General features: G+C 38.8%; 2 protein-coding genes across 6 annotated transcripts in view; one reads left to right on the top strand and one right to left on the bottom strand.

Moving 5' to 3' along the window:
• Positions 1–16865, top strand: part of helb (helicase (DNA) B) — a 30805-nt gene extending 13940 nt beyond the window's left edge. For all 4 annotated transcript variants that reach the window (XM_048607851.1, XM_020528335.2, XM_048607850.1 and 1 more), the window contains 10 exons: positions 346–1131; positions 3872–4052; positions 5543–5684; positions 6383–6528; positions 7927–8014; positions 10083–10142; positions 11420–11585; positions 12935–13081; positions 13823–14506; positions 16189–16865. In XM_048607851.1, the coding sequence (XP_048463808.1) occupies positions 346–1131; positions 3872–4052; positions 5543–5684; positions 6383–6528; positions 7927–8014; positions 10083–10142; positions 11420–11585; positions 12935–13081; positions 13823–14506; positions 16189–16302 (2514 nt within the window). In that variant the 3' untranslated portion in view covers positions 16303–16865. The remainder of the gene's footprint in view (positions 1–345; positions 1132–3871; positions 4053–5542; positions 5685–6382; positions 6529–7926; positions 8015–10082; positions 10143–11419; positions 11586–12934; positions 13082–13822; positions 14507–16188) is intronic.
• Positions 16866–16970: 105 nt separating this feature from the next.
• The window catches only part of grip1 (glutamate receptor interacting protein 1), a 219704-nt gene continuing 211878 nt past the window's right edge, over positions 16971–24796 (bottom strand). The window contains exons 19-24 of one of the 2 annotated variants that reach the window (XM_048607854.1): positions 21645–21798; positions 20282–20393; positions 20092–20160; positions 19522–19758; positions 18762–18908; positions 16971–18628 (exon numbers count right to left, since the gene is read on the bottom strand). In XM_048607854.1, the coding sequence (XP_048463811.1) occupies positions 18389–18628; positions 18762–18908; positions 19522–19758; positions 20092–20160; positions 20282–20393; positions 21645–21798 (959 nt within the window). In that variant the 3' untranslated portion in view covers positions 16971–18388. The remainder of the gene's footprint in view (positions 18629–18761; positions 18909–19521; positions 19759–20091; positions 20161–20281; positions 20394–21644; positions 21799–24796) is intronic. The other variant, XM_048607853.1, reaches the window with a different exon arrangement.

Below are 24796 nucleotides of genomic sequence, written 5' to 3'. Positions count from 1 at the left end.
TCAATATGAGTAAATCCCAAGTATACCTTTGTTGTTTTTCTTCTCTCTCGCTGTGAGCATTTAAACAGGAGTCTTTTTCATCTGCATTTCTCTAACTTCCATTGACCATAGTAGCTTCATGAGTGTGACAAACCAAAAATTAAATGTTGGCAAACAAAATACATAATCAAGGAAAACAACACCATCGGACATCAGTTTCAATCCTAAACCTTCCACTTTTGAAGAGATTCCAACTCAATGTAGTAATTGCATTTGCATTTAAAGACCCTGTAAAGTTGCAGGTGTTCTCCTATTAAATAGTTAGTTCAAGAATAATTTCTGAAGGTTTTTTTTACTTTCTGATAGATTCTGTCGAAGGAGCTACAACTGATTGGTTGTGAGGCATCCTTGTTGGCCTTTGAGGAAGCTGATATACTGAAGACAATTCCAGAGTTACAAAGGCATGCTTTGGTCATTTATGATAAGCTCAAGCAAACTTGCTGGAGTAAGGGACACACCTATGTTAAAGTTGATGGACTGACTGCATTGCGTCCATCTGAGTTCAGTGTTCAAAGTGCATGGGAATCACTACAATTTTTAAAGAACTATGAGATAATCATCGTAGAAAAAGAGCGAGTGTATCTCAAGTGCTTTTATAACTATGAGAAAGACATTGCATCTTGTATAAAGCAACTTGTGGATAAACCTCCATGGCATATTTCTGTGCCAGAGGCTTTGACAAAAGCCAGCACTGCAGAGCAAATGGAAAGACTACCTGAAGATACAGAGATCAAAGAAATTAAATTGGATTCTTATCAGTTGAAAGTTGCTGCCATGATGTGTGAAAATCCTGTTACAGTTATCAGTGGTAAAGGTGGCTGTGGAAAGACAACACTTGTCAGCTGTATCTTTAGCACAGTGGTTAAAAATATGGAGAATGCAGATAATGAGGAACTATCGCAAGCATGTCAAGTTCTTGAGCAGGACGAATGGGCTTCTGAAAGCTGGGATATTCCAATGGGTGCAACTCCCAGTGGCAACTTTGAGCAAGTCAATGTCAGAAAAGTATCTGTGCTGTTCACTGCACCAACTGGAAAGGCAGCATCTCTTTTAAAGAAAAAAACTGGGTTTAATGCTTATACTTTACACCAGGTAATTGCCATTCAACGATACTTGTGGATAATTCAAATCTTTTAATATGTTTTAGCATAAAGTAAACGGATGACTTTTAAAAGAATTCCTAAAACACTTGTTTTGCTACTATATTGGAGCCTAAAAGTTTGAGGAATATGTTAGCCCAGGTTACATGTAAACATTCAATGAATTGCTGGTTAGTTTCTCCAAAATCTTTCAAAAGTAGCCAAGTTAAACAATGTATATTTTCGCTACACTAGCCGGTATATTATTAAGATCATTTTGATTATCTATATTAGGGCAATACCTGAAAGGGTTGGAATAACTTGGAAACAGCCTTCACTGGTTGCCAACAAGGGATGCTGGAATCCAACTGCATACGGGAATAAGAATCTTGACAGTAATTGTAGTGGCTGCTAACAGTTGAAAATAAATTATAACTTTGGCAAAGGTACTTTTTGAGTGTTTTGTTGATAGCCAAGTAATGTGTTAGGGCTATGTTTCCAGCCTTAGTATGATTTGGAATTGTGGAAGTGAGGTGATAGCAGGACTGCTCCATGTGGTAAGAAATACTCCCTTTAAAACCTTAATTTCTGCTACTCTTTGGATTTTACTAGCAGGTTTACCAATTAAGCCTAGAGTTTGAACATTTCTTTTACACTGTCTTTCATTTTGCTTTGATTACTATTTCTGATGTCCGTGTTTTTTTAATAGCACTCTTTTTAGAAGCTGTTTGTAAAAAGCTTAGACTTCTCTTGAAATCATGTTGCAGCTGCATTTTTTTTCCGACTTTCCCTATCTCCCTATCATATTAGTGTGATCCACTACCAGCTCTAGTTAAATCTCCAAGTCAGGGTAATGACCCTGTTTTTTATGCCAGTAATGACAGCAATACTGTCAGTGTTTGCTCCTATTACTCCTTTGAAACTGGCAATCATTTGGAGTGCAGGCATATACAGTTAAACACTAAAGCAGCTGTAGCTGTCAGTGATTCCACACTTCTTCCCTATATTTCTTTACTCAGAGAGTAGTAAGGGCGTGGAATGCCCTGCCTGCAAAAATAGTAGACTCGCCCACTTTAAGGGCATTTAAATGGTCATTGGATAAACATATGGATGATAATGGAATAGTTTAGGTTAGATGGGCTTCAGATTGGTTTCACAGGTCGGCGCAACATCGAGGGCCAAAGGGCCTGTACTGCGCTGTAATGTTCTATGTTCTATGTTCTATGTTCTATACAGTGTGCTTTTGAAATCCCTACAGACTGAAGACACTGAACTTCCCCGTTTACACTGTTAGTCTTCCTGTAAAAAAAAATTGGGAAATAGTTATATCTTGTTTAATATGGAGTCTTTTTTTTTCTCAGATGGCCTACTAAGTTCTAAATTACAGACTCTGTGACCTTGGCGGGGGGGGAGAAAATACTTGAGTATTTATGGAATATCAATAGTCCTCAGTACGATTTAAGAAAAGCCCAACATTTTGAGATTTTTTTTCTAAATCTCATGATATTTCAACTTCTATATTTTCATTGGAAGTGTATTTTTTTTCCTTAATTGGTACGTAACTTGAGTAATACTGAATTTTGTCAAAGCTTTTTATCTTGCACTCATAAGGCAGAGTCAAAAGAAATCCACAGTAAGGGAAAACTAATATTCGCACTGAGAGGAGAGTGCTTATTGGTTGGCAGGTGAATTGTTAGAGATATCGCCATGATGACTGTCAATTAACTGTTAAGTTTTGGTGATTATGTTTTAAATAGTACCAGTTGACTTTGGTCAAGGGACTACCCTGAGAAATGAACCAGAGAATGCGTATCACTTGCTTTTGTTGTGCTAAATCGGGCACCATGTTTGTATGTTATTTCTGCCTGCAAAGAACAGGGTCCTGTGTTTTATTGTATGTTGCCTCCAGTTCACACAATGTAGGAGACCGTGACTGACAATCCTCGATTTATCATCAGCATAATCCTTTGCATGTTTAGGATTAAATGGCAAACTTTGTCCAATTGCAGAATCACATCTAATGTTGCACACTGTTTTTTGAATTTTGCAAGCAGAAGCTGGTTGGGTATGGTCAGTACACTGTTGCTAATAGCTGAAGGAATAAGCTTTTTGATTTGATACATCCCAATGACTGATGAATCGCCTACATATATGGCATCAGCCAGCACTGAAATTTAAATGCAACATTTTCATTTGTGCGATAGGCAGATCATCATTGTAGCTTGACGATAGCAGTATCCTATTAGTGGGAATGCTACTTGTGTAGCAGAGTAGCAGGACGAAAGTGCTACCTTGATCTGTTGCTTAGACTTTTAAGATACCTTGCACTAATCTGAGGTAGACTGGGCAAGTTTCAAGATAACGAATTATGGCCATTGGCCCATTGATAAATGCATGAGAAGTGAGCTGTGTAAATTAGCCATTCATCCACAGGATGATATTTATTTATTGCATCACAAGATGTGGACATGGCAAGCAGTTGTCACCAATCTTCTTGGAAACGGCTTTAATTCATTCCAATTTTAAGATTTTAAATCTTTAGGATTAAAAAGAACGTGGAACTGCAATAATATTAATATTAGAAATAATACGAGATGTGAGGTTTTCTTCACTTGTGTTTTGATTAGTAAAAAGGTTCAACGCAGTATTAAGATTTGAAAATTGATTAGGGAGAAATATAAATTTTTAAAATTTTGTGTCTTGTCTGAATAAAGACCTATTGAATTGTTTCTTGTTTTTTAAAAAAAAAATAGGTGGTGTGGAATTTCTGGGCCGCAGAGAAATCAATTGCATCAGGAAAACCTCCTGATTGGATGTTTTCTGATGTCCAGGTACTGATTGTTGATGAGGGGAGTTTGGTTTCTGTGCGTATCCTAAGTACTGTTTTAAAGTTGCTTATGGAGCGTGCCAATCTCAAAAAACTTATAATCCTTGGTAAGTATCTGATCAGAGTTCTACTCATTCTTGGAATGCGTTAATATGCAGTGCAAAATTACTTGCATTTTCTTCAGTTTTCTCTTGAGAGATCACCCAGAGGGAAACGGATTATAAAGTACAATTATAAATAGTGTTAAGTAAACTTGATTGCAATTGTAATGCTGCCAATAAGTAGCACTTCAACCAACAACTTGGTGAAGGTGAAAGTGAATTGATGAACATTTTCAGAAATGACCTGTTAGCGTCACCTGTTTAAAGAAATGTACTGATTATTCTATTTGTATGCCTTTCACAGTAATACATTGTAGATTTTAACTTGAATATCAGTTTCTGTGTGAATACACTTCCTGTGTTGCTTCTTGTATCAGAGGTATCTAGCCTCTTGGAGCATATGACATGGCCCATTTGATTAAATTGCCTTTGAGTAAGGCAGAATCCTGATTTTTAGACATCATGTACCATTCTAATTTGAATTTCTTTGAATCCTTGGATTGTTATTTATGTCTCTATCATCCATCCATCCTACATATTTCTTCTCTCCAGCAATTTCATTGGTCTCCTTCTTGATCTTTTACTCCTTCTGTATTTTATTTCCTTCTGTATGCTTCAGTATTTCTTCCTTTCCTTTTGGCTCTGTAGTTATGGTTGGAAAGAGTCTGCAACAGTGGGTTTCAGACACATTGAAATGATGGGTGTTTCTGACTGAGGAGCTGAGGAAATATGGCTGATGCTGATGGTGATGCTGTAACACTGCTTCCCCTGCCCCCGCCCAGATGGTGGGTGCAGTCAAAATAAGGTCCCCAGGTTTCATTCCACTTTTTTACTTGCTGTTCTGTCTTTTGAGCCACTCTTCACTGTGTACTTTGCATATCCCATGAAAGAATACATTTTAGTCCATTTCTCCAGTGAACCCTGAGCCTCCGTCCTCTGATGATCTCTCTCCCCCACTTCCCCTTTTCTGAATTCGCAAACACCTGCCCAGATCTAATCTCATATCTGTCCAATCAAGATCCTCCATACAAATCAACCCCCCCTCCCCTCTCCGTCACAAGGCCCTGTACTGACCCCAAATTGTTGCTGCAGGAGATCAGCCTGAAGCAATGTTCTCAAGAACTGAAAGAATAAATCTATTTGACCAACTAGTCCATTGTTGATGTGAGAATGAGTAGAGTAAGTTTTGACACAAAATCAGAAAATGCTGGAAATACTTGGTAGGTCAGGCAGCATCTGCAGAAAGTGAAACAAAGGTAATGTTTTGGATTACCTTTCATCAGAACCAGTTGACCTTGGTGCTGTTTTTTTCTCTTGATTGATGCTGCCAGATCTGCGTTTTCTGTTTTTACTTCAAATTTTTAGCATCTGCAGTGTTTTGCTTTTTTTTTGAGATACCGGGTCAGTGCACCCTTGGCTGGTCATCCCTGGATTTGAGCAGTCTTTGTACATGTGCGTTTTGACGTATATAAAATTACTCCTTTTATTTTTCCTAGGTGATGTTAAGCAGCTACCAAGTATTGAACCGGGCAACATGTTGAGTGATGTATATTCCAGTTTGCTCCAAATTAAATGGAGCTTTGAACTACCAAACAATCATCGTGCAGAGAGCCAGCTGATCATAGATAATGCTGCTAGGTACGTCTTTGCTTCCTTCAGAAGTGCAGTTATCTACTCACATGCATGCACTTGAACTGAAATAGTTTTCCTGCAATGTTCTCAACTGCCTTATTCTTCTCCTTCATTGAATTTGATGAATTTTGAATGATCTGCTCCAATAAACAAGCCCAATAATCCTGACTAGTCTGTGTTTTTGCCTTGATTATGTTTGTGCCATGTGCAGTTGGATCTTCTGATCTTTATATCAGCAACTTTTAAGATTGGCTTGCAGCTTTAGTATCTTTTGCATTGTTGGTCGCTTTTTTTTTCTGTATTGATTTTGTGATTAGTGCTCATTTGTGTTTCTGCGTGAGTTGCAAATAAAAGAAGGAGCTGTCTACTAGAAATGTCTAAGAAATGTAAAAACTAGTTAATTACACGGGTCCAATGCATTTATCTTTGTGGTTGTACGAAGTGCCTTTTAATAGCACGAATGAAGCAGACTGTCTGACTGTTCAGTTCTGTCGGCTCAATCAAAGCTTTTTGTCAGTCAGCCCCCTCAAAGGTGAGATACTAATTGCAACTGTCACCTAGAAGTCACTGGCTTCCAAAGAGAAGGTGAAAAACAGTGGGGAACAAAGTGGTGGTGGGAAGGAGCAATGGCATTTGAAATAGCTTTTACGACTAGCATTCTTTTAATATAACCACTTCACTTTTCATGACTTCTAATCTCTTAGGATTGCTGAGATGGGATTGAAGTCTACATATAACGAGTTGCAATATGACGCAGTGATGCACATATCAAAGTCTGCAGATGTCACCATTCCAACATCTGATAAAAAATTCATTCTTGTTTCTCTGCCCTCCAAATATAACTCCACTGGTGAGTCTGGAAACGATTCATATTGATTTAGTACTTGGACTTGCTATCCAGAAAGGATGGTTTACCTCAGAGAAACACAGGCATTTTATTTTTTTTGGTGGGGTCTCTCCCTGGAGGCATTAGTGGGGAATGCAATCCTGCCAGTCATGGTTGCTCACAGCAATTTAACACAATATGGTGCAGTGATGCAAATATCAAAGGACGTAGACGTCGCTATTCCGATGTGAGACGTGGGCCTGTCACTCAAGGTTCCTGTTTCAGAGAGTTGCTGGCCATTCAGATTGGAACGGTGGATACTATCGAGACTGGAAACAATCCATAATTTAAAAGTGGCAGGAGCTCACATCAGGTAAGTAGGATGTTTCATGGAGAATGGATTGGGAGGAGGGGACTGGGCATCATGACCTGAAGGGCGGGCAGGTTGGAAGCATTTGAATGGTGTAAAAAGTATCTTTTAGGTTGGATGCCTACTGTTGACAGAATGGAAGTAATAAGGGTGTGCTCCTACTCCACCTGCCTGAGGACAGAACAGCGTGATTTGGTAATGTCTCCATTTACCTAAACCTTTTCTGCCAGTCTCAAAATTGAGGCCAGGCTGGGAAGTAGTGCTTTGGGTATTATGGGTTCCTATATCCATATTTATGATGTAAATTCCCTTTTTGTAAACTTCTCATCCTGTAATTACACATTCCTCCCTGCAGTGCCATCGTTATGCTCATGACTGCGCAGCTTCTGCATCCTAATGGAGTTAGGATTGATCCATAATACATAAGGTTTTGTTAAGGTGGACAAATGCAACTAAATGCCTTTAATTTGTCATTGTAACATAGGTTGAACTTGTAAAGGTGATAATTGGGAATTTAGATTTGTGTATAATATTATGTTTCGAATGCATATTTGTATTGAGTACCGAGAACCAGAGTGAAACATAGCAAATAGGAGCAGGAGTAGGCCATTTGGCCCTTCAAGCTTGCTCTGCCATTCATTGTGATCATGATGGATCATCCAACTCCAGTAAGTTGTTCCTGTTTTCTCCCCATACCCTCTATCTGATTAACTCTAAGAACCATATTTAACTCCTTGAAAACAATCAATTTTTTTTTTAGCCTCACTGCTTTCTGTGGCAGAGAATTCCACAGGCTCACTACTCTCTGGGTGAAGAAATTTCTCCTTCTCTCAGCCATAAACGGCCTACCCTGTACCCTTTTAGACTGTGACCCCGTTCTAGACTTCCTAGTCATCGGGAACAGAAGAACTGCACTGAGCTGTTTAAAAAGCACAGAGATGTACCCTCATTAAAAATTCAAATATGTCAAAACTAGACAAACAATAAGAAAGAAGTTATGATGTTTTAAAGTACGATGAGGATGTTTACGTTTTTTTGTTTGTCCTTGGCAGATCTTCAAGAAGCTATTGAATGTTTACTAAACTCAAAAGCCCCAGGACTGGATGATGATGTGACCTCACAGTTTGTTGCATTTAGACGGTAATTATACTTTTAAGAAAGATGATAATGAATTCAGTACATAGTGTTTCTGCCTAGGTATCACTGCAAAAACTAAAACAGGAAGGAGAAAGGTAATTTACTGTCCAGTGTGTAGTGGTGTACCATAGGGATCAGTGCTGGTCCTTAATTGGTTGTGATATTCATAAATGCTTAGATAAGAATGTAGCGGGGTAGAGCATGGTAAGTTTGCGGATGACAAAAATTGGTTGGATAGTTGACAGTGAGGAAGAAGATGTTAAGTTACAGCAGGATATAAACACATTGGTCAGATAGGCAGATCAGTGGTAAGATGGAATTTAACTCTGATAAATGTGAGGTGATGCACTTAAGAAGAGGGAACAAGGCAAGGGAATACTTCATGAATGGCAGGTCAGAGGAGCAAAGGGATCTTGGGGTGAATGTCCATAGATCCTTGAAGGTATAGGATGAGTTAATAGGGTAATTAAGAAGGCATAAATAACACTTACCTGTAACAGTCATGGCAGAGATAAGAACAGGGAGGTCATATTGGAGCAGTACAGAACTTTGGCTAGGCCACAGCTGGAGTATTGTATGCAGTTCTAGTCAGCTATAAGAAGGATGTGATTGCACTGAAGGGGGTGCAAAAGTGATTCACCACGATGTTGCCTGGGATGGAGTATTTTAGCTATAAAGAGAGGCTGGATAAGATCAGGTTGTTTTCTTAGGAGCGGAGAAGGTTAACGGATGATATGATAGAGGTGTGTAAGATGAGGGCTGTGGACAGGGTGAATAGAAAGTAGCTATTCTCCTTAGTTGGAGGGTCAATAACAAGGGGACGTAATTTTAAAGTGAAAGGTTTAGAAGGGTTTTGAAGAAATCCAGAGGATGGTGGGGGTCTGGAATGCACTGCATGCGAGGGTAGTTGAGACAAGAAACCTCATAACCTTTGAAAAGTACTTGGATGAGCACTTGAAGTGTCTTAGCATTCAAAGCTATAGTCCTAGTGTGGGGAATTAGGACTAATGTAGGAGGTAGTGTATTTTTGACAGTGTACTGTATGATTCTAATATTGTATGAGATATAAATGTGCAGTAAATTGAGATTTGTTGGAGGTATTTTTAGCCACAAGCAGCCTAGCTATAAGGACCGATGCTTTACATCCACTAAGATTCATCATAAAGTCCTTTTGTGAAAATAATTTTGGTTTCCTAAAATGCTATTTATAGCTATTCCTCCCAGGAGTTTTGCTATCAGGGAATGCCACATCCGTCTGTCGATGCCAATCTCGTGCTTCCACTGTAGCCCATCTGCAGCCATAATCTGTTACCCAACCACCTGTTGTCAACCCTCTTTCTTCTGCCCCCCACTTTGCCCTTTAGAAGAAATCGCTGCAGCTGTTTTCTGGTTGTCACCGTTTAGAGTTCTTTCTGTTTGTGCAAATTCAAGTTTCTGTTTTAAAATAGGGATTACAAGAAAGAAAATGACCTTTTCGCTACTTTTTTCAGTGTTATAATGGGAATATCTTAAAGTTAGCACTTTTTGTAGAAAGCGAGGCCCAATGCATTAATTCATTTATTTATTAATGGGTATTTGATGGTGGCAGAATTTATTGTCATCCCAAAATACCTTGAAGGTGGCAATGAGCTGCCTCCTTGGATGTCTGAATCTATTCAACGTGGGCTGTTATACAGTGCTCTCAGGAAGGCATTGCCCAGGAGTTTGACTCAGGCATCATTTAAGCATTGATGAAACAGTTCCATGGATGGTGTTTGGCATGGAGGGAAATCTGTGGGTAGCTGTTTTCCCACCTGTGGCTTCGATTACAATTCTCATTCTTTTCAACTTTTTTTTTTATTATACGTGTTGAAGAGTAACTATAAAATGTGACATAACGCATCATTTATTTTGATGGAATTTGAGATGCTATGCTCAAGAATCTCTTTTAGTTGTGTGTGCAGTTATGGGCTGGATTGACTGATATGCCTTTATCTTGAATTGGATTGTTGTAATATTGAATATATGTTCAAAGGTCACTTGATACTTAAATCTGCATTAAGATTTCTGACTACTACTTCTTGTTGTACAGGGCAGATTGTGACTTAATTAATGAACTCTGCTGCAAGCGATATGCAGGCCATCTGACTAGGTAAGGAGCGCTGCTAGGTGTGTGACAATTCATCATGCTTATGTTTTCACTTGTAATAGAAAAGATAAAGATTATCCATGGAGTACCAAGTTTAGTGTTTATTGAAATTACAACATTGCAGTGATACATGAGTAAAATACACTTTAAAAGAGACATTGAAAGGGCCATAAACAGCATCTATTAGTGTACTCACAGCTACTAGGTTGCTGTCTAGTGTGGTACATAGGAATTGGTAAAGGCCATTCAGCTCCTTGTCTCTTTTTGTACTGTTTAATTTGATTGCAGCTCATCTTAATTGTAATTGTGTGTTCTTATTCTGTAACCTTTAATATCTTTAGATACCAAAACTGAGTAATCACAGTTTAGAAATATTCAATTGGGCTAGCCTGAAGTTTTAGATTTCCTCTCCCCTTTTTATATAAGTGTTTGCTGACATTGTCCTTGAACAGACTAACTTGGGCTTCTCAAACTGTAAGAATAAGCTGCTGTAATTTTTAAGGCTATTGTCCTTGGCTCTAGACTCCCTGAAGAGGAAATATTTTTATCCCAAGAATGAAACGGGTAAATGGTTTGGATGGGTTTCTTAATTAATTCATGTGGAGAATATCAGAACTTCATTGTATGACATATGCAAATTTTTTCCCAACTTGCTTTTTTTTTCTTTTTGAAGCAATGTTGAACAGTGAACTCACTTCAGTTCTCTAAAAAGATGAAATTTGGTTGATTTAATCCCACCTCTTGTGGCTTCACTTTCACTTCAGATACTAGCAAGCGTGGCTTGAAGTGCTGGAATTCTTTGCCACTTCCCTCCAGAATACATCTTGGTACATTGGATTTTCTTTTCCCAAGTTGTTGCTCATTACTTCCGTGCACAGTGCCAATGGGTTCAGATCGCTTTGAACCTTCCCAAAAAGATATAGAAATAATTTGCTTTATTCTATCGCCTCCCTTTTTGAATGCTGCTATTCTCTTTAAATTTGCATTATAACTCTACCTGCACCATGAGCATCCTTCCCAAACCGAAAGCTGAATAATTATGCAAATAGTGTGAAAATGGAGAATTGTGTGAATTATCGTTTTGGCAAGATTTTCAAAAATTCCTAACACTGTGCTGACTTATTCCAGTATTTTGGGCACCCTGTCTCCGCTATGCTTTAAGCTCATGGTTCTGTCATTTATACAGTGGAGATCCTGCTGCAGTAATGGTCTTTTTGATGAAAACTGTTTTGCAATATTATTGTAGTGAACAAGTTGCACAAATTTGATTTGTATTTCAGAAATCATAAAAACAAGATTGATTTCCAGGTGGGGGACAAAGTATGCTGTTCAAAGAACGGATATGTCAGAGACTTTACACAACAGTCGGAGCCACAGACAAAGTCAGAATTGAAAGAAGAGAAACTAGTTCGTCTGTGTAATGGAGAAATCTTTTTTATTGCCCAGGTAAAACCATGTTGTTCCTAATTTGCTTTTAATTGTGAGAATTTTCCCACAAATGGTTGCAAGGAAATAAGACTAAATTTTTTAAATACTGTTCACTAAATTAGGTTTTTAAAATGATGCTTCAACAATATGAATTTTCATTGTTTTAGAAGAACACTCTACCTGTACTGTCTCCTGCCCCAACTCTATTCTCTTGGAGTTCCCTTAGAATATTGACTGTTGCATGGATATAGATGTGCAGATGCTGGAAACCTTCCAGGACTTTCCTAGCAAGAGGTCTGTTGATGCAGATGTCATCGTGATTGCCTAATTTTGCACATATCTGAAAGACCTTCTACTGGTCAGAGATGAATTGCGATCAGACAGCAATGGATAGCTGTTTCAGCTGGAACACTTTTGATCAGACCGTGCTGCAGTTTAAGAGCTATCCATTGTTTCATTAAAGGATTAGCCTAACCTCTTTCTCTATCACTCTCTTAATGAAGCCAAGGATCACAGCTGCTTTCTGAACAGCCTTCTCAACTTGCCCTATCTTTGCCTTCCAAGACTCCTGTTTGTACACCCCCAGATCTGTTTCTGCATCATTTTTACAGTTGCACATTTTAATGTCATTATTTTGTACTTGCCTGTATTAAACATTTTAACACCTGTTTTGGGACATTCCAAAGTTATGAAGGAAGTTTTTGAAATGCTGATTCATTCTTAAATAATGGAGCGCCAGGGCTAAGGAACAGAGAATTTTTGCTAGGTTCCTTGCTCCTGATCAACATTTTGAGCTCAGCCAGAAAATGGGGAAAAATTGTATGTTAAGTGGTGCAGGGGTCAGGTTTTTGTGGAAGAGAAGGCAAAAGAAATGAGGAGAAAGGAAGGCCATGACTTGGGTAAAGTGCAATAATTCTCAAAACTGAGTGAGTCCAGACAACAAGTCTTAATAATGTGAAGAATGTTGATCACAGGCATGAGAAATAGGCACTTGGACTGGGCATTGAAAAGTTGGTGCCTCTGAACTGTGTCCCAGCAAAAATCAACAGTTTAAGAAAATGGAGAACTTGTAGGTTCTAGGGGTGGCAGTAGAAAACAGTCAGTAACTCACCAGATAATTCTCACTGAAATAGTTTAGAATGCCACGAATTTGAGTTACAACAATATACTGCATTAGTTAGGAATTTTAGTCTTTCTCACCAGGCAAGAAATGGTAAATTGATCACTTTTCACGTTTCCAAGTGAAAGAAATTTAGGCAGAGCACAAAGCATGTAATTGATTTGCCAACGCTCACCAACTAAAATTAAAATTTAGTATTTTCTTGTGTTTGGGTGGATTTTTAAAAAATATTTCGTTTGGTTTGCAGTATAAAACTGAACAAGCCAAGAACCAAAGCTCGGATTACTTGCTACTGGATGATAAGGATAATCGACAAATATTCGTGAACTATAAAAATGTAATGAGAGAGTGCAGATTGCAACATGCTTGGGCCAAAACAATCCATACCTTTCAGGTAAGCAAAGTAATGATCAATTCATTTGTCATCTCTTTGTACACCAACGAGCTACACTTTCACCAGTTTGACTTTAATGCTTAACCATTCCAACATTTAAATATGTAGATGTATTTGGACAAACACTTGAAACTCCATAGCATTCCAGGCCGAGTGGTGGTAGATGAGATTAGAGTGGCTATATGCTTGATGACCAGCACAGACACCATGGACTAAAGAGCCTCTTTTCGTAGTAGTAGCTGTAAAACTCTGACTAAGTTTTTCATGAAGTTTTTGGGCTATATTCGTGAGCTGCTTTTTTGGCTTAAATAAATCTGACTAAATACTGAATCATTTTTTGATTCCTTTTGCTGTCTGCCCTTCAGTTCAAAATTGGCAGTTCTGGCCAGTAGTTGAAGAAATGAACATTTTCTAATAAGGCAAGTCTAGACAGTAAGTTATTTAATTGTAATTCAAAAACAAAATCTAGCAGAGCTGAATATTTGAAATAAAAGTCACACCGTAACTTGCAGCTGTGGCAGCATCTGTGGAAAGAGGAATAGTGTTAATGTTTCATGTGGATGACTTTATTAAGGAAGTGAAATTGCAATTATTTATCCTTGCCCATTCCCTTAGCTGGAAATGCTGAAGTTAATTGTGGCATTCAGCTGACTCATAGTCTTGGGACTTTCTAGCATGTAGTAAAGCCTGTTAAACCTTCATCTTTGGAGCACCTCTAATGTACCTGCACTTGTATTTTAGGGCTCTGAAGTTGCCACAGTTGTGTATGTTGTAGGATCAGCAGGAAGACAGAACTGGCAACATATCTATACTGCAGTCACACGAGGGCGCCAGCGTGTCTATGTTGTTACTGCTGAGGATGACTTTATTAAGGCAGTGACAGCCAAAAGCCCTCCCAGAAACACCCGGCTGCGTGAATTGCTGCGAGAGAAACTACGAGAAATGAAACCCACTTTTGATACTGGATTATGGACCCAGCAGAAACAAAGTTGCATGCCTTTGGGAGTGCCTTCCACACTTGGATTAGTGACCTCAGTGCAGTTCAATTCGCTTAAGTCTACTGTCCAGGTAATGGATGACTCTGACTCTGTGTTGAGCAAAGCCAATGAAATAAGAAAGGACAACAGCAAAATAGATCCTCGGGAAGGAGACTCCTTGGCGGAGGATTTGGCATTTGCACAAAATTATAGCTGGTCTCCTCAAAGTCTGGAGTTTGAGAACAGGCACTGTGAGGTCCTGAAAAGTACAACAGCAGTGCACAGCAGCTGTCTTGAAACTAGCAATGGAACCACAAGGGATTCTCCTACGGCAATGACTGGTGAGGAGGTTGCAAGTCCTAATAAAGTTTCAACACCTTGGTCTTGCAGCAATAAGAGAATTGGTAATATTTTGGAAGACAAGAAATCACCTCAAAAATGTTCAAAGGTAATATTATCTGTGTGGGCTGGTGTAAATGTCTGAATAACTAATATTGGATCAAAGTTGTTTTTTTTTGTAATGTGGAAGGATAGAACAGAATTAAGGCATTTCACTTGGCCATTTAGGCACAGCAGTGTTCACTGTAAAAGGTATTGGAGGGAACGTTAGTCCACAGCACTGGTGACATCTCTACTCCTGAGCAACTGTAATTTAAGGTAGTCTCCATTATTGTTATACTTCTTAGTATTTCCTCAGAACTAAACAGCAACCAAAACACATTGCTGGAGAAACTCAGTAGGTCTGCAGCAGAGAAAGCAGAATGAATATTTTGGGTCTAGCAACCCTTCTTCATGTCATAACTCGTGCACCATAACATTCAGACTTTGACCCTCCCTCCTACTCAGTCTGTCCAATAACATATAGAAACCAAGTTGCACGCTTGGAAGTTGTGAGTTTCAGTGATAACTCCCTCTCCCTCTATGATCTGTGCACTTTGGCAAGTGTTTTGGGAATAAGGAGGCAATATCTGAGAATACCAATGTAGTTTAAACCTTCTCCTGCAATACTAGTAAATTGCCCCATGATGAAATTGATTTCAACTGTGTTTGGGTGCTACTCATCAGGCCTGGGCAGGTCCCATGTTGCAGGAATCGGAATCCCTACCTCATGTACCACTTCCCAGCTGTGCATTCGCCTTCCTTATGCTCAGTGCTATAATCATTTGTGTGGTATGAGGAGTGACTTGGCTACAACTACTTTTGAGGTCAAAAACGAAATGCTGGAGAAACTCAGCTAGTCTGGTGGCATCTGTGGTGAGAGACAGTGTGATATCGGACTCAAACTGCTAACTGATTCTCTCTAGATGGATGCTGCTTGATGTGAGTTTCTCCAGTGTTTTCTAATTTTACTGTTTCAAAGGTTCTGCTTGCTAGTTTTGCACCAAATATCCTAAATTCTGACTGCAGGACCACACTTGTTATATAACTGGCACCAATGCTGGCTGTTCTCTCTCCCACCTTGGACCCTTCTATTTGCTGGACTATATGGTGGTCACCTATTCCCACTTTCCCTGCATTTGTTTAAGCTGGAAATCAGTCACATCTCTAAATATGTCAACTTTTAAGCATTTAACCTCGTAGATGCCACCTCAAGGAAGCAACAGCTGGCACCACTGTAATGCATAGTGGTTAGCACTGCTGCCTCAGTGCAAGGGACCTGCGTTCGATCCCACCCTTGGACAACTGTCTGTGTGGAGTTTGCACATTCTCCCCCATTGTCTGCGTAGGTTTCCTTCCACAAGTTCTTGACATGCAGCTTAGGTGGATTAGCTGGGGTAATGCAGTGTTACAGGGACAGGGTAGAGGGTTAGGTCTGGGTGGGATGCTCTACAAAGGAGTGGTGTGAACTTAATGGGCCAAACTGACTGCTTCCACACTGTAGGGTTTCTATGATTCTTGATTCCTGCACATATGATTATCTAGGTCCAAGAAGTGTCCGAGAATGCCAATATAACGTAGAATATGTAGTACAGAGCTTGACGCAGCCCTGCCATCCCTTGGTTTAGATAATAAATCTTGGCTTTTTGTAGCATCACATGCTGGCTGGTGCCTACTGAATGCTAAGAATTATGGATAGGTATTTAAATTCCCTATCTTGATACAATCTTGGCAATGTATTTTCTTTTGTAGGTATCCTTGATGGAATCACCTCATGCCTGCAAGATGTTTCGGCAGTTGGCACTTGACTGCCCACCCCCAAGTCACAACTTGAAAGTAAAGCAGCTTTTTAAAGAAGGGAATTGAATGCAAAGACACCAAACACAAAAAAAAGACATAGAAATAATGTGCAATAAGTTAAAGGAGCAGTATGCTTTCATGGAGAAGATTTTATGCTGTTGACAATGTTGAAGGTTCCAACAAAAGTGTTTTTAGGACAACAGTTTGAACTGATCTGTAAAACTGATATGCTTAAAGCTGTGGTCTGAGTCTATTTTGTCAATTACCACAGACTGAAACCAATAACTATGAAAGTTTAAAAAACAGAACATTCATTATTTCATTTTCTTAGATCATTTTTAAGAAGTGTTTAATTTTGACATCCATCTTGGATCACTCAAGTTGTAATGTATCTTGTAGTGTATTTGCATTTTAGGTTATGGATACAGTCTTTAAACTACTACAGTCATGATGTATGCTTTTACGTGGTTTTATTTCATCTTGCATATCCCTTACAAATTAGCAGTGAAGATTCCCAAAACCTTAAGAGGACGATAAATATCATGCTACCAAAGTAGGAAATTTGTACAAAAATACTTTACAGTTTATAATACTTGTCTGTTACAAATAAAAATACATTGTCCAAAGGACATTGGTATGAGGGATTTGATTCAATTTTGCCAAGAGTCAAGCTGTCTAGTTGTTGGCAGTGTTTGTTTTAAATATGAATCACATTGTTAGGCTGGAAAACTGAACATAATGACTCTATTCTTCAGGAGGCTCAAAGCAGGGTACAGATGCTTCCTCAATCTACACTTGACACCTAAAAACAATTTGACTTTTTACCATTGGTTGGAAAACCTGGAGTATCAGGTTGATTTCTTTTCATTGCTCGTTTGTTCCAAATTGCTCCTTTTCATGGCCAGATTTCACCTGATGGTGGAAGTTAACATCATCTAACCTGGTTTGTTTTGATTCACTGAAGTGAGACACAACCACCAATAATACTAACATTTTAACCAGCCTTGAAATTCATGTACATCAAAGAGTTCATACTTCAGTTTTACTGATTTACAAAGTCAATCTTTTACAAATACAAATGTGTTAATCAACTATTTACCAGCCCACTGCTGGATCTTAATATGTAGAAGACACAAATGAATAGATTTAAGATTACCTATTTGGATTAATGAATTAATAATAAGACTTGGTAATCTGAAATGGCAGGTACATATCAAGAGTTATTGTCCTGGTGGCAATATTAGAATCCCCATCGTAAAAGATGAGGCCATAAAATCCTGGCAAAGAGAAGGTCACCTGTGGTTATTTTTTTTTTGAAACAGGAATAGTGTTATTTTTCAAGCAATTAGCATTCTCCTTTTGCAAGTCAGTGCAGTGCTTTGAAAGATCAAAAATGAAAGCTTATTGTTCTTACATTTTTGCAGTTTGTAGAAGGAAATCGTCAATGTTCAAGTCTGAGCATTGTGATTTTAAGTATTACTAGAAATTGGAGCTAACGATCACATTATAAGGTTCACACTGCTTCCAAGTGAGAATTCTGTTAAAAGATAACAGCCCCCAAGAACAAAGGCTTTGGGTCAGAAACCAATTGAGCAAAGACTAACTAAACTGTTGTCTGTGCAGTTTAGACAGTTTCTTTTAAACATATACAATTAACTAGGGATAAGACTGTGTGCTGCGTCTCTAGCTTTGGGATATAAGCAAGATTTTCAATTTAATTAAAAAGGCTCATTTTACATTTTATGCAGCATGTATATTTTCTTTTGACCAGTAACCAGCTGGCAACATCAATAAAAAGGTTAATTTTATTTTCAGAATTTAGACAGTAATCACCAGGAAAAAAATAAACTACTCTTGGCATAGTAGTGCACAGGTTTTGTTTCATGCCTGTGCCCTGCATAGACTGGCTTAGTTATGTTTCACAGTTTTGTCAAACCTGTTAACTAGCTTTTTTTTGTCATTTGCGATATTGAAAGGAGGGGATCTTATCAAAAAAATAGGTTTCTGCTGATTTATGAAATCTGTGCTTGGAACCTGTGAGAGACATGACAGACTGAAAAGGCAGGTGTTCCACAAATGAACATTTTTAAAGTGAGTTAGCACCATTAAAAGTATAGACAATACTTCAGCCTTTTGGACTGAATGCATTGTACTACAATGTATTTGTATTCTCCTGTATATCAGTACTACTGAGTCTTCCTTTCTGTTGCCTGAAAACATGAGCTTCGTCTTGCTCGCTCCATTCTCCTGCTTGGGACGTCTGATCTAGAGAGAGCACCTCCTGACAGGCCAGTGGGTTTCTGCTGATGACCAGCTCAAGTTTATTGCCAGAATCTGCTATGAGAGGCACCACCAGACAGCAGTCAAAATCTCTTGTACGGATATGATTTACCTGTTGGAAGGAAATAAAACCAACACCAATCTTTTCAGTCTCTGCTTTCAAGAAATACATTATAGTCACAAGTTGTCTTTTTTCTTGTGCTTTATATGCTTAAGAATGAATTTAAATGTTAAATCTATTGTACCTGCAACAACCTGTCATAGGGTTTGACACCACCAAGGGCAGCTGGTCCATTTGGACGAATGTGGTTGACATACACTCCTTTCTCAAGCAGGCCATCTGAAACACTGAATCCAAAATCTTCAGTATCTGAATCTTTATAGAGTGTTACCTGTGAAAGATTTCAAGAAGGTACTCAATTGATAACTTTCCAAGTTGGTACAGAATCAATGTACAGTGTACATCTTGTGAAAGATGCATGCTGGTTTTTGCAATAAAGAAAGTGCTGGAGAAACGCAACAGGTCTGACAGCATCTGTGGAGAGAGAAACAGTTTAATGATTTGAGTCCGATGATTCCTCAGAACTGTAAAGAGGTTGTCAATAGCGTAAAAAACATTTTCCAGCCCCTTTCAGCTCTGAAGAAGTCAAGTCAGAATCACATTTCTCCTATATTTTCAATTCAGATTTCCAGTATTGCCCTTCTATAGATTTTGTAATGTTCCAGTAAAACAGCTGGATAAAATATCCAGCAGAGAATAACATGCAACATATTATTTGAATAAGCTGTCCTTTCTGTTTGAAAGCAAATTACAACATAGATCAACTTCCAAGTCTAGATTCACGAGTCATGAAGACAATTGATTTTTGCTAGTGTAATTAATTTATGCAATTAGTAAAATAGATATTTCACTTTTCATCAGGTCAGTTTCCATAAAGGAACAAATCTGAATTGAGAAACACAGGAACATCTCTAGAGTGAATATATTTTAATGAGGTCTAAAACCTTGTGCAACTCCACTGGTGTTGGTGACATGATTTCTTTCATTTCTTGCTTGATTTTTCTAATTGCAAGCAACTTCGATCTCCCACCATCTGACGGTAGAGTGTTGCTACGGGAAGTCTGGGTGTAATGAACCCTGACAGGATTTCTCTCTTGGAAGCTGGACTGTCTTCCCAGTGGCCTGTGTGTCATACTGTTTTCATGATTAAGACTCAGTGCACTTCCAGACATGATTGTTGCCTGTTGGATTAAATAACAAAGCTGTAAAGTTCAGGGTCTGGAAAAATGAGGTAAACAGGCAACTCTATTAGCAATGTGTGAGAGAGTTAGAAAAATTGTACATAGTTACATTCTCTGAATCGACACAAAATAAAAGTGTGAATTAGTTGCTTAACGTTTGTATTAATATTTTAACACTCTGCATGGCTTTTAGTATGGATTAAAAGGAAGAATTGTCAGTGTTGAATTATTAACTGTTAATTTTATTAAGTTTTAAGAAAAAGTCTTGCTTGTATTAGAAACTGTAAAAGTTACCACCTCACAGCAATACTAAACATTCAAAAAGAAATGTACCAATATAGCCAAGTTTTTCAAATTCAGTTGGTTTTGGTTGCCAGCCTTCTTTAAAGAGGAGCTAGGTTCCTGTAATTATTAAGACCATATACAGGCTAAAGAACAAATGCCGATGCAAAACTGATTCATTTAATATTACTGTTCTGAAATGGTCACAGCCTATGCATGCCAAAGAGCAAAACTTCATTACCTCCAATTCTCTCAGGATTCCTGATTGACCACACGTCTCCAAATCTTCTAGAGCTTGGGACCAAAAACTTTCTTCTTGATCTGTTTCTATGCCGTCATGACCACCTACATAACTGAAATTTGTTCAAATAAAAAGTATACAATTAAAAACTGTGCATGGTGTGGTTTTGCTGTCCAAAAAAAATGTTAAGAAAAATTACATGGTTTTACTGTATCAACTGTCTACAGGATGCATTCTGGCAACTTATCCAGGCTCCTTCAGCAGCACCTTTCATACCTGTGAGGTCTACTGTCTAGACGGTCAAGGGCAAAAATTTCCCCTCCAAGTCACACACTATCCTGACCTGGAACTATATTGTCATTGCTTCACTATCCTTGGGTCAAAATCCTAAAACTATCTTCCCAACAACACCATCGGTAACTCTACAGCTCAAGGACTGCAGTGGTTCAAGGCAGCACCTAACTGCCACATTTGAGGGCAATGGGTTTTGGCCCAAAACGTCAACTTCCCTGCTTCTTGGATGTTGTCTGACTTGCTGTGCTTTTCCAGCTCCACATTTATTGACCGATGCCAATTAGTGATGGGGCAATGAATGCAGGACAACCTGGTGACACCATACCCCATGAACTAAACAAAACAATATAAACATCTGAATGAAAAAAAGTACTGCAGGGCTCTAGGTAAGAGGAATGAGATAAATTTCTCTTGCAGTGAGCTAGCAAACACTCATGGGGCTTAATGGCCTCCTCGGTACATCTATTTTGGGTTGGAGGCACTAGTCAGCTTGGTGACTTGGACCATCTTGTATATTTATATAAGTACATCAACTGACTTTGCGTTATATCATAAGAACATATACACACATTTATGCAGCCACTATCTACAATTAATTTGGCGAACTGCTAAAACAAGGAGCTCTGTAGCTACCATGTGCAAGGTTTTATTTACCTCTCAATTATGTGGCTTGGAGTCAAGACTGGAGGGCTGTGGTTCTGACCCATGGGGACAAAAGGCTAGGACAATGTGTAGATGGAGCCGGGGTCACATTCCGAAGTGAAATCTAGAGCTGCCAGGTTTCTATCTCAATCAAGATAAAAATCCCAGGACTGGAGGGATACTTCACATCCCTACACTGTGCATTCTGGAAGCAGATTTTTTTTTTTTTTAAAAACATTGTAAAAGGAGAACCCGAACGTCACCAATTCAGTCACAACAGCTTTTCCCAGAGATATTGGTACGTTTTCTCATATTCAATTTGTCCCTGTTCATTTTGAAGTTGTTATGAAATAGTATCAAAAAAAAAACACAGAAAATGATTTATTTCCGCATCGGATGCGTCTGAAAATTGAACTGTACAACTCACCCACTAGTGGTAGGTTGATCCCATTCATCATCACTCAATGCTGCTTCATGGTATGGGTTATTATGATACCTGCTGGCAGGTGAGAAACTTAGTTTGGCACTTCTCCATTCATGTGCATGAAGACTGTAGCCAGAGGCTTGGTATCCAGAAGGACCTAAGAAATAATAAGAGGTTCAAACCGATCGTTTTAGAAACAATATAGGAGTGTTTGATAAAAGATTCAGAATAAGTCAAAACACTGGTAGTATCATCTACATACACAAGTGTAGGAATTTGAGAAATCAAGGAATATACTCAAAATTATCAAAGGATCAATAATTATGTTGCACATCCAAAAAGACTAATAAAAAGAAACAAGTGTCAAAATTCCTTACTTGAGTTGATTGTTGACATTCCCCAGATTGTAATTTGGTGGAACAGAATTTGAGCTTTGTTGAAAAAAAAGGACATTTTGCTGAAATAATGCAAAAGGGAAACATTTATACTGCACAGGAGGAGAATGCTGATTGATTGGAAAGTGGACTCGAGTAGAGGTGTTGCCATGGAGCATGCATCAGTTAGATGACAACTGAAAGTTAACTGCTCCTGTTCTTTACTTCTGCAAAGAAAAAGGCCGATGTGTCTTGGTTTATATAACCTCCAGATTCACCTCGCTGAGCCTGACTGACAATCTTAAAAATCATACCAGTAATGAAATCTGTATACTGCATTACTCCTGTGCGACATACGCACAACATGATTTGTGTTGCTACTGCATAGCAACAGTGGAAAACAGCTAGCCTCACCTGTTGCTCAAACCTTTCAGATACTTTTCCTTTCTGGGGTATGCTGGGAACTTTTCGGAACCAAATCAGGCATCCAAAATCCCATTCGCAAGTTGTGAGATAAACAGTGAGAAATGGTCTGATCAGAGTGGTCATTGTCCTGCAGGATTGTTTTAATGCAACCTAAATCAGCATCAAGCTTTCATGTTGAATAAATCATTGCCAATAAGGCCAACCTTAAAGCACTTAGAATCACAGGAATCTGACATATCAGAATCCCTGACCAATCTCTCAAACAGAACACTGAGAAAAAGGACCTCATTTGACTGTTTCATTTCAAAGGAGGGATTAAGCGCAGGATGGAGCACTTTAGGGTGTGTAAGAAAAGATTTACATGCAGCTGTGAATTCAATTATAGCAAACTTATCATCTACATCTTGGAAATTACAAAGGGAAGTGGTTAGATGTCATTCTAAAGAACAGTTGCAGAATCCAGCAAATCAAAATCAAATCAATTGAAACCAAGATGATTGCGAGAGCTGGACCCAGTGGAAATCTCACTGCAACATCTATTTGGGCATAGTTAAAACTGAACTCAATTTATTGAGCTTTTGAGTTCATACGTTCAACAATTCACACAATAATGGCAAGGTCTAGATCACCACAATTGTAATTAGTGATTGGTTAATAGGCTAGCAGTCAAATGAACACATTGACAGAACATTGCTATTTGCATCAAAGTGCTAGTCTACCTCAGATGATGCTGGGAGGGGAGTTACATCAAAATATTTGAGCAACAGGTGAAGCTAGTTGTTCATGCTGCCACTATGCATTAGCAATATAAGTGGTGTTTGCCACTGACAGGATGCTGCCATCGAGCCAAACACATATTCTGCTGATACACAAAAATGAGTAAAGTCGTTTATCAATTTCGGTGCCAATATGATGCAAGTTATGCAGGCCATACATTCCAAAGACTGGTGGATCATACCAAATCCTATATCTCTTCAGTTGTTTGCAATGAGCAAGCTACTAACTGTACCCAACTAGCCCGCATTTGCAACACAGTACCTCAAGTTAGATGTGATTCTGCGATTGGGCAACAATTGATAAATAATCCCATGGTGCAAATAATTAATCTGACAAAAAAATTAAGAGGCTTGCAGCATAGCATACTTGTACATACAGGAAGCTTTATACATATTAACACACAGGAGAAAGAACATGTACATGCCGAGTTTGTTCCAACTCAGCAAAATGGTGACAACCATGCTCTAGTTCATTTCTCAGCACAATGCTTTCACCAGAGAGTCAACCTGCCTGGTTTAAAACTTAAAGAAATCTTGGTGGTTAACTGTTAACTAACATTTAACTGCTACATTCTCCATGCCAATGCCTCCACCAATTTCAGTTCACTTGTCAACCAGTCAGCACTTTTCACTCAGAATAAATATTCTTTTCACTTTACATTGGAATTCTTGTAAATTGTCCTGATGGGTGAAAGATTGTGCCTTTTTAAATTAATAAACTACTTCTACTCCAGTGAATTGTTATGGCCTAGGCCAAGTTACAGTTTATACTGCTACAAAAAAAATTAATCATACCGACAAAATGCAATTGCTTCATCACATTCACAGAAAGAAAACCAGAGTTTACTATACTAAGCCATCTCCTTAATTAATCAAAACTAAGATTCCCTAAATTATAGCATGCAATATGCGTTCACTTAAGAGTTGTGGTTGCATTCTTGACTTTAAGTGAATTATACCTTCCCAAAGAAATCAATGTTAACTTGACTTCGGTTTCTTCAGACATTTCTTGCTTGCAAATAAACAACAGAAGGTTGACATGCACTTCTGTATGTGCATAGTACTGTGAATTCTTAGCCGAAATAAAGTGCAATATAAATTACTATATATAACGGAAACACTAAATTAGGTACTTCAGGAGATAGTAGGAACTGCAGATGCTGGAGAATCCGAGACAACAAGGTGCAGGGCTGGATGAACACAGCAGGCCAAGCAGCATCATAGGAGCAGAGAGGCTGACGTTTCGGGCCTAGACCCTTCATCAGAAAAGGGGGAGGGGAAGGGGGTTTTGAAATAAATAGGGAGAGAGTGGGAGGCGGATAGAAGAGGGATAGAGGAGAGGATAGGTGGAGAGGAAACAAACAGGTCGAAGAGGCGGGGATGGAGCCAGTAAAGGTGAGTGTAGGTGGGGAGTTAGGGAGGGGATAGGTCAGTCCAGGGAGGACGGACAGGTCAAGGGGGCGGGATGAGGTTGGTCGGTAGGAGATGGAGGTGCGGCTTGAGGTGGGAGGAGGGGATAGGTGGGAGGAAGAACAGGTTAGGGAGGCAGGGACGAGCTGGACTGGTTTTGGGATGCGGT

Source organism: Rhincodon typus, chromosome 18 (assembly GCF_021869965.1).
Source record: "Rhincodon typus isolate 14 chromosome 18, sRhiTyp1.1, whole genome shotgun sequence".
NCBI classification, from domain to species: domain Eukaryota; kingdom Metazoa; phylum Chordata; class Chondrichthyes; order Orectolobiformes; family Rhincodontidae; genus Rhincodon; species Rhincodon typus.
Note: the sequence above shows the minus strand (reverse complement) of the source record. Positions and strands in the feature narration are given on the sequence as shown.